Consider the following 9,232-nt stretch of genomic DNA (forward strand, 5'->3'; position numbering starts at 1 on the left):
CTGCCCATCCATGGGGCTGGCTCTGCTCTGGCTGATCAGCAGTGCTGCCCATCCATGGGGCTGGCTCTGGCATGGCTGATCAGCAGTGCTGCCCATCCATGGGGCTGGCTCTGGCATGGCTGATCAGCACTGCTGCCCATCCATGGGGCTGGCATGGCTGATCAGCACTGCTGCCCATCCATGGGGCTGGCACTGCTCTGGCTGATCAGCAGTGCTGCCCATCCATGGGGCTGGCTCTGGCATGGCTGATCAGCAGTGCTGCCCATCCATGGGGCTGGCTCTGGCTGATCAGCAGTGCTGCACATCCATGGGGCTGGCTCTGCTCTGGCTGATCAGCAGTGCTGCCCATCCATGGGGCTGGCTCTGGCTGATCAGCAGTGCTGCCCATCCATGGGGCTGGCTCTGGCTGATCAGCAGTGCTGCTCATCCATGGGGCTGGCTCTGGCTGATCAGCAGTGCTGCCCATCCATGGGGCTGGCTCTGGCATGGCTGATCAGCAGTGCTGCTCATCCATGGGGCTGGCTCTGGCATGGCTGATCAGCAGTGCTGCTCATCCATGGGGCTGGCTCTGGCTGATCAGCAGTGCTGCCCATCCATGGGGCTGGCTCTGGCTGATCAGCAGTGCTGCCCATCCATGGGGCTGGCTCTGGCTGATCAGCAGTGCTGCCCATCCATGGGCTGACTCCCCTTGTCATGGATGGGCCATTGAAGCAGCCTGAAATCCATGGCTGGGCCAGCAGGGGCTTGGTAGCCCGAAAATCCCCGCTGTTTTGGCTGCCCATGGCTGGTCCATGCTGGTCCTGCCTCTGAGGACAGGGCATTTCTAACCATTCCTAACCATTTTCATTTCCTAACCATTCCTGGCAGGCAGAAATCCAGTGGTGTGGCTCCACATTCCCACCAGGCTCCTCTGCCCGCGCAGGAGGCTGGGAATGCCCACAGATGTCACCTCTTGGGGACATCCAGGAGAGTCTGGAGAGTGGGAATGGTGCTCACTGATGAGTTGCTCTGTTTGGCTCTGCTGCTGCTGCTGCTGCTCTCCTCCCAGTGACGGGCAGCCAGCCCTGAGCAGGGCTTGGGGTTTTAGGGATAAATATGTCCTGAAGGAAAAGGACTGAAAACACGAAATGGCACAGGGCAGCCGTGGGGATTGCCACCACCACGGCCATGACTTGGTGCCCAGCAGCTGCTGGTCAAAAACCCTTTCCTCTTGGGGCTGGAGGCCTGCACTCCTTTAAAGGTGGAGTGTGGGGACCCCTGGAGCTGGCAGTGCCCCACGCCCGCCCCGGTTTAACTTCTGTGTCTGGTCTCAGTGCTCTCTTCTTCTCCCTGCTCAGGGGGCCACGAGCTGGAGCAGATGCAGCTGATCCTGGAGACCATCCCCGTTATCCACCAGGAGGACAAGGAGGAGCTGCTGAAGGTGATGCCCATGTTCATCAACAGCACGTGGGAGGTGCGGAAGCCGCTGCGCAAGCTGCTGCCCGAGGTGGACAGCGAAGGTACCGTGGTGGCCCCCGGGGCTTCCCCGGCTGCCGTGTGTCCCAAAACTGCCGTGGCGGGCATTAGTCCCAGCTAGATGATGCAGGGATGTGACAGACCCCCCTTTGTGAGCTCTGCAGAATCCCAGCTGCCAGCGGAGGTTCACAGAAACCGGCGCAGAAACAAAAGGCTGCAGCACAGGCCTGGGGTGGAACTGGGGTAGCTTTATTTGGTGGGAAAATTCCCCAGTTCCAGGGTCCCAGGCCCCGAACTGAGGGAAAACAGCAGTTTATAAACTGGGGGAGGTCTCAGGGGAGGATACAATCTCTAGGTAATCGGGAGAGCTGGAGGTGAATCACAAGGCAGGGAATACAATGTGTAAACCAATGGAGGATTTCAAGGGAGGGGAACAGCTTGGGACAGGAGGGGTTAACAACTGGATATGGGAGGGGGTTTGGAATTTGGCAGGGAGTAACTGGGTAACAAACCGAGAAACCACACTTAACTGAACTGAATAACAAAAAAGCTGTGCCACTCTAAAGACGGGGAGAGAAAAATACAGAGGGATTACGAAACCACAAATGAAACAGTAAAAATGCCAAGTAAAAGAACACACTACAGCAGCCGTGTCCCCAGAGCTGCTTCCTGGGAGTGCCACAGGAGCCACAGGGCCTGAGCTCTGGGGAAGGGGATGCACATCCCCGAAGGTCCTGGCTGTAGCCCAGATGTCCCCAGTGCTGTCCCCTCACAGGTGGCCTGTCCCCGGGCCCTGCCCCAGGACAGGGCTGTGATGCTGTGGCTTGCTCACAGGTGGCTCCCAAGGGCGAACACGGGGCCTCTGGAGGTGCATCCCTGGCTCCCCGTGCGTCCCCCCGAGCTGGGAGCGAGGGCTCAGCCCAGAGGCTCTTTCCAAGTCTGCAGGACAGGCTTTTCCTCACAAACACCCCGCTCCTGAGATGGGTGTTACAGGCAGGAACTGACCAGCGCTCCCCTGAGCTCCTTCCAAGGGTTAAACCAGGGTTAAACCAGGCCTGCATTTGGGAAGAGACCAGGAGCAGGCTCAGCTCATGTTTGCTGGAGTGGCTCCGCATGTGAGAGGTGCCGTGCCTGGCCTTGGTGGCACAATCTCCCTGTGCCCGGGGTACCAGGGCTGTGTCAGCCTCCAGAGAGCAGCAGCAGATTTATTCCCCGCTGTGGCTGCAGGAGGAAAGGTCACCCCTGCCCCTCGCATTATTCACTGTAATTTCCCTGCCTCTCTGACCCGTGGTGCATCACAATATATAACCCATAATGGGTTTTTGTGACCTTATGGAGCAATTGACTCCTTCCTGCTTAATTAGTCTGAGCCATGAGGTGATCTCACGGGACACAGTCAGAAATTGGTTAATGTTTGAGCTCTGGGGCTGCACGAGTGGCTGTCCTTCGCGCTGAGGGGTTCTGCCCCTACAGAAACTGCCCCATTCACACAATTGCACCTTCAGGGGGCGTGTTCATGGAGGTTTCAGTACGAAGCCGTATCTGAAGAAAGGCATTATTCCTATTTTTGTTGCCTGAACTCAAAGGGACTTTCCCATTAAAGGATCAACTGGATAAGCAACAACTTCAGTGGCAGGATTTTACCTTTTCACATAACCTCAGTAAATGGAATCATCAAAGCAATCATAGCCAGCCCTCTACATTTAGGTTTAATTGCACTTAAAATTCATCACAGAAAGAGTTCACGCAGCTCAGTCTTCCTAAAATTATTTTAGCCGCTCAGAATTCTTCAAACACTAATGGGTAAAATAATTTCATGGCATCGGTCACGCCAAAGGCTTTTAAAACTTGCAGTAAATCTAATCCACTCCAGTGGGGCCTAAGAGGTGAAATCAGTTTTCTGAAACACAGTGTGCTTGTCAAATGGATATGAGGCTGTGGAGTCAGATCCCAGCACCTTCCAGAGGCCTTTTTGGTCTGGGATGTCAGCTCTGTGCTGGGGGTGGATGCCAGCTCTGTGCTGGGCTGGGATCTGAGCTCTGTGCTGGGATCTGAGCTCTGTGCTGTGCTGGGATCTGAGCTCTGTGCTGGGATCTCAGCTCTGTGCTGGGCTGGGATTTCAGCTCTGTCCTGATCTGGGATGTGAGCTCTGTGCTGGGATCTCAGCTCTGTGCTGGGATCTCAGCTCTGTGCTGGGATCTCACAGATCTCAGCTCTGTGCTGGGCTGGGATGCCAGCTCTGTGCTGAGGTGTGGGGCTGTCGCTCTGGTTGTGTGTGACCCCTGTGCTGTCCTGTGCAGCTGTGAGGGGGCTCTCGCAGTCGTTCCCTGGCCATGCTGCAGGGGGTGACAGGAGGTGACACCTGGGGGCTGCAGGGTTGCTCCCCTGCAAGCTCACAGCTCCGTGAGGGGCAGGGGACCCCGGCAAGGGCAGAAGTGCCTGGTTTGGGTCCACCTGGGGTGGCCTTTAACTCACCCCTTGCTCCAGGGGGATTTGCCGGGGGGCTCCGCGAGGCTCCTCCTGGCAGGGGAGCTGTCTCTGCTTTTGAGGAATGGTGAGCTTGTGTGCCTCTGCCTCGCAGCCATTGATTTCCTGGAGAAAATTCTGACATTTAACCCCATGGACCGGCTGACGGCCGAGATGGGCCTGCAGCACCCCTACATGAGCCCCTACTCCTGCCCCGAGGACGAGCCGGTGTCACAGCACCCGTTCCGCATCGAGGACGAGATCGATGACATCCTGCTGATGGAGGCCAACCAGAGCCAGATGTCCAACTGGGACAGGTACCAGGGCTGGGCTGGGCTGCAGAGCGGGTCCTGCCTGCAGGGCTTTGGGCAGAGCTGGGCTGGTGAGCCCCTTGTAGGAGCACTGGGGGTAGGACGGGGGGACGGACAGAGAGCAGAGATCTCTGCAGCCAGGGCTGGGAAATTGGGGTTTATTGCAAAGGACCTGGGTGCAGGGCCCTGCTGGGAGCTGCCAGGACAGCTCAGAGCAGCAGAGAGAAGTAAAGAGAGTGGGAAAGAGGATGAGAGAGAGAGAGGATGAGAGGATAAGAGAGCGAGGTTCCCAGTACAATACCACAAATCTTCTTCTGTGCTGAATATTCTGATTCTCACTAACCAATCTAGTACAAGATACAAATCCTACAGCATTTACATACAGCTTATAGGAATCATTACATTACCATACTGTGTTACATTTTAAACCCTACAAACTCCTCTTTGGGCCCTTCTGCCAAGCTGGCAGGGTCTGCTCTGACCCTTGGGCCTGTCTGCAAGCAGAGGGTGTTGTTCCATCAAAAGGGGATCACCTTCAGCTGGCCACACCATTGTTTTCCAGTTGTTCAGTAACTGAGGGATCTCAAAGCTTGCTTTCATTTCAATCTCGCTTATAGTTTCCATATTCTCAAAACCTTTTGCCAAGCAATCATATCTATAAGGCTTTCCTGTTTCATCTTGCCCAACACCTTTGACGTGGCTGGTTCCACCACGCCTGTTCAGGCCCCTGAAAGATGCCTGCTTTTCCCTCTTTGTGCCATGCTGTAATTCCAGCCCAAGCTGAAGCCTCCCAGAGGCTCCTCCTGGATTCCACAGGGACCAGAAGCTGGGCCTGCACATGCCTGTACATCTCTGAGTACCTTTCTGCTCTTGGTTTTCAGCCTAGGTTGTCTTCATGTGGGTCTAAGTGGCTCTGCAGCCCCTCCCTCTGCCCTCTGTCCCTGTGGAACAGGTACAAAATAATGTAATTCTTGTACCTTTTGGGCACAGGGCCTGATTTGGAGTGCTATATTCACCACTTTTCAAGGTGCATCACCCCAGAGGCCACAGACCTGGGGGCCTTGTAAAAAACCCTGAGTTGAGCTGACGTTTAAATGGTTTGCTGGAAGCTGTACTGGAAGTTTAGGACAGCTCAAAGCCTTGGGCTGAGGTTTCTCACGTTCCAGGTGATTACCCCAGTCACTGGGCCAGTCCCAGCGCTGGGGCAGGCAGGACAAAGCAAGCAGATGAGAATTAACCAGGCTCAGTTTTCTGTACAGCTCCTTCTGGCTGTGGGGGATGAACCGGCTGAGGATGCTCTAGCATTGTTCCCCTCTGCAGAGCAGTGAAATCTCCTTGCCTTCCTGATCCACTGGGTTCCACCAGCACTGAAAAAATCACCCGAAGGCATCCCTCCCTCCCCTCACCTTCACTGCCTGTGCCTGAGTGAGCAGATGTGGGAGACAGCCCTGGCAAGGTCATCAAAGTGGGGTCTGGGGGCTCAGCCAGGCTGGGAGAAGGCTGGAAGCAGGACACCTGCCCTCAGTGCATCCCCACACCTTGGGAAGGATGGAAAGTTGATAAGGAAGTCTCACAGATATGTGTGCTTAGCAGAAAGGTTTTGAAATCTAGAGTGTGAAGAAGGAATAGAGATGAGAGCGAGTTTTGATATAGAAGAAAAGAATTGCTGAGCCAGTCTGACTGGATAACCAAGGAGGCAAAGGGTGTGTTGGTTAGAAGGGGTTTTTATGGCTTAGAGCAAAGGATAAACCCACCCCAAACAAGGAGATGATTTTACCAAGCAGAAAGAGAGCACAGGCAAACAAGGCAGCAAAGGTGGCAAGTAGAAAAAAGGTCTCAGAATTTTCCACTGCAAGAAAACTGAAAAACAACTTCTAGCTTAAACTGTGATGTACTGACTGTTAGTGATTGGAGAACAGTGACATGAATATGGTAATTACAGTAGTTATGATAGGCTATAGATAAATGTTTAGGTATAGATTGGTGCTACTGTATTGAGATGCTCAGCAAAGTATAGAATGCAATGTAACCAAAATAAAAGTATAGAATGCATTGTAACCAAACCCAAAGGGTCTCCAGGCCTGCCTGCAGCTGGAGCTGACAGCTGTGGGCACAGCTCTGTCACCCATGACCCTGGGGACAGCAGGTGACCCTTTGGCCGCGTGCTGTGGGACACCTGAAGGGCGGCTGGTCGCTGTGGCAGGGCCCCAGTCGCTGGGATAACACATTCCACAGGCAGCTCAGTGAGGAGCCAGTGAATCAGGGGTCACTGGGAGAGCCCTGGGTGCTGTCAGGGGCTTCAGCTGGCTGGAGAAGCTGTCACTGAGCAAGGCGACCCTCCAGGAATGCCCTGCGTCCTTGACATCGGAACAAACTGGTGATGGCCAGCCTCAGTGGGGTTGTTCACAGAATTTACAGAATTCACAGAATTCACAGAATGACCAGGTTGGAAGAGACCTTCAAGACTATCCAGTCCAACCCAGCCCCAACCCCTCAACTGAACCCTGGCACCCAGTGCCACATCCAGGCTTTGTTAAACACACCCATGGATGGTGACTCCACCACCTCCCTGGGCAGCCATGCCAGAACTTTATCACCCTTTCCATGAAAAGCTTTTTCCCAATATCCACCCATATTTCCCTTGCACAGCTTGAGACCATGACCTCTGGTTCTGTCAGTTTAAGTTCATGTCTTTAACTGTTCTGTCACCAAACAGGAAGGGCCCAGCCAAGGTCCCTGTCTGTGTGCTGAGGGGCAGATTGGTAATTATTGCTGTTAATCAAGTTTTAGTCCCGAATGGAGGGGAGGTGATCAACATCTAAAGGAAGGGGCCACTTGGTTTGGTTGCTGGGCTCTCATTCCTGCATCTCAGGCAGTTGATAAATAAAAATTATTGGCCACCTGTCATTCCAAGGCAGAAGAAGGCTCTCTGTGCTGCCAGTAGGAGGTTACCTCAGCAAGCAGAAGGCCAGGCCAGCAGCAGCAGTGCTCGGGGTGGCTCGGGCGCTGCTGCTGGCAGCGAGGCCATGCTGCCCCTGCCTCACAGCAGCGTGTCTTTGGCAGGTACCACATCAGCCTCTCCTCCGACCTGGACTGGAGGCACGACAAGCACCACGACATGGACGAGGTGCAGCGGGACCCCCGGGCGGGCTCGGAGCCCGCGGCGGAGGAGGCGCAGGTGGACCCGCGGAAATACTCGCAGAGCAGCTCGGAGCGCTTCCTGGAGCTCTCCCACTCCTCCATGGACCGAGTGTTTGATGCCGACTGCGGGAAATCGTGTGATTACAAGGTGGGATCACCCTCCTACTTGGACAAGCTGCTGTGGAGGGACAGCAAGCCCCACCACTACTCAGAGCCCAAGCTCATCCTGGATTTATCCCACTGGAAAAGGGCAACCATAGCGCCCGCAGCTGAGCTGTCGCTGGAAGAGGAGCCATCCAACCTGTTCCTGGAGATTGCCCAGTGGGTGAAGAGCACGCAGGTGGGGCTGGAGTGCCCCGGCTCTCTGCCAGAGATGCAGGAGAGGAGCCTGCCCTCCTCTCCTCACCGCCTCCACAAGGAACCCGCCGCGGTCAGCGGCGAGACCGACCCCGAGTTCGACCTCGACGTCTTCATCTCCAGGGCGCTGAAACTTTGCACAAAGCCCGAGGACCTTCCGGACAACAAGCTCAACGAGATCAACGGGGCCTGCATCTCGGAGCACCCCGGGGAGATGGTGCAGGCAGAGGTGTTCCAGAAGGAGCGGTGGTGAGGGCCCCAGCCCCGCTGCGCCTGCCTCCGCTGGGCATCCCCTTCCCACGCTGTACCAAACGCCTTTTCCAGAAAGGCAAGCACAACCCACACGCCCCCCTTGATGCCTTAGAAGTGCTTCTAAGGGGATTGAGAGGTGCGAATGAAATACTCGAGTTCCTTACACTGCCTTAACAATCTTGCCTTGCGATCTCTGGGACCTGTTTGAAACTTAAATGTACGAGGGGGAAAACGACAGTACATGGTAGGTTTGCAAACAGTAGTCAAATAGACTTATTTTCCTCTCTTTTTCTATAGCAACTTGAAAGGACAAGGACAAAAATTAACATTTTCAGTGTGGTCAGATACCCTCCTGGTTGGACAGGTTCCCAAAACGCCGAACTTTGAGTCCCTCTGAGGCACCTGTGTGAGTACAGGTATGGAATAAAGTGATGCCAGCCATCAGTCAGCACAGAACGGGTCTACAGGTAGAGTTTGGCCATCAGACAAAAAAATAAAACTCTCTGAGAATGTTAATGGGGAAGAAATATGACCTACAAAGGATGGGCCTTTGGGGATTTGTTTTATTTTTTCTGAGGAGAAGACAAAATTTTTGCTAAGTGCATTTTGCTGGTTTGTGGTTTCTCACACCAAAACCTCCCCTTTGGCTGCACGGGGTGCAGCAGGGGATGCACGGGGATCCGAGCTTTCCGAGCTCTCGGGAGGGCCCACGGGACGCCCCCGGGTGCTGCTGCTGCGAGTCCTGCCTCGGAGAGCTGCCACAAGACCAGCAGAATTCCAGCAGGGAGGGCTGGGAGCAGCGTGTCCCACGGAGTGACGCGGCCCGGCACCAGCAGCCACACGGACCAGCAAGGGCTCCCAGCCACTCTGCTGCTGCAAAAGGAATCACCGAACCACTGGCTTTCCTCCTGACAAGGATCTCGTGAGGAAAACAACAGTTCCTGTGGCATGAGATCCGTGACTGCCCACTTGGCTCCCAGCTCCTGTGGGAGAGGCTGGTGTCAGCAGGCAACTGTGTGTACATAGGTGAAGACACAACTGATCTACTGTACCTTCTGTTTTCATCCACACTTCTGAGCACCTTAATAATTAATCAGCTAACAAGAGTTTGTATATGGAAGAAATGTTCTATACTTATATTTAACCCAACTCGGCAGCTTTTTAAATGGAGATGTGTAAATAGTGCCACACAAGACAGCCTCTGCTTTCCTCAGTATCCTGCTGCTGTGCTGCCCGGATTTGTGCAACAG

At 54.7% G+C, this 9,232-nt stretch overlaps 1 protein-coding gene across 1 annotated transcript in view; it reads left to right on the top strand.

Annotated features, from left to right (window-relative positions):
* MAPK4 (mitogen-activated protein kinase 4) overlaps positions 1–8,134 on the top strand; it is a 55,314-nt gene extending 47,180 nt beyond the window's left edge. The window contains exons 4-6 of the mRNA XM_071425875.1: positions 1,338–1,499; positions 4,037–4,238; positions 7,296–8,134. Coding sequence (XP_071281976.1) covers positions 1,338–1,499; positions 4,037–4,238; positions 7,296–7,983 — 1,052 coding nt within the window. The 3' untranslated portion in view covers positions 7,984–8,134. The remainder of the gene's footprint in view (positions 1–1,337; positions 1,500–4,036; positions 4,239–7,295) is intronic.
* The last annotated feature ends 1,098 nt before the right edge of the window (positions 8,135–9,232 follow it).

This window comes from Agelaius tricolor, unplaced genomic scaffold (assembly GCF_023055355.1).
Source record: "Agelaius tricolor isolate 1412-34295 unplaced genomic scaffold, bAgeTri1.0.p SCAF_4, whole genome shotgun sequence".
Lineage (NCBI taxonomy): Eukaryota > Metazoa > Chordata > Aves > Passeriformes > Icteridae > Agelaius > Agelaius tricolor.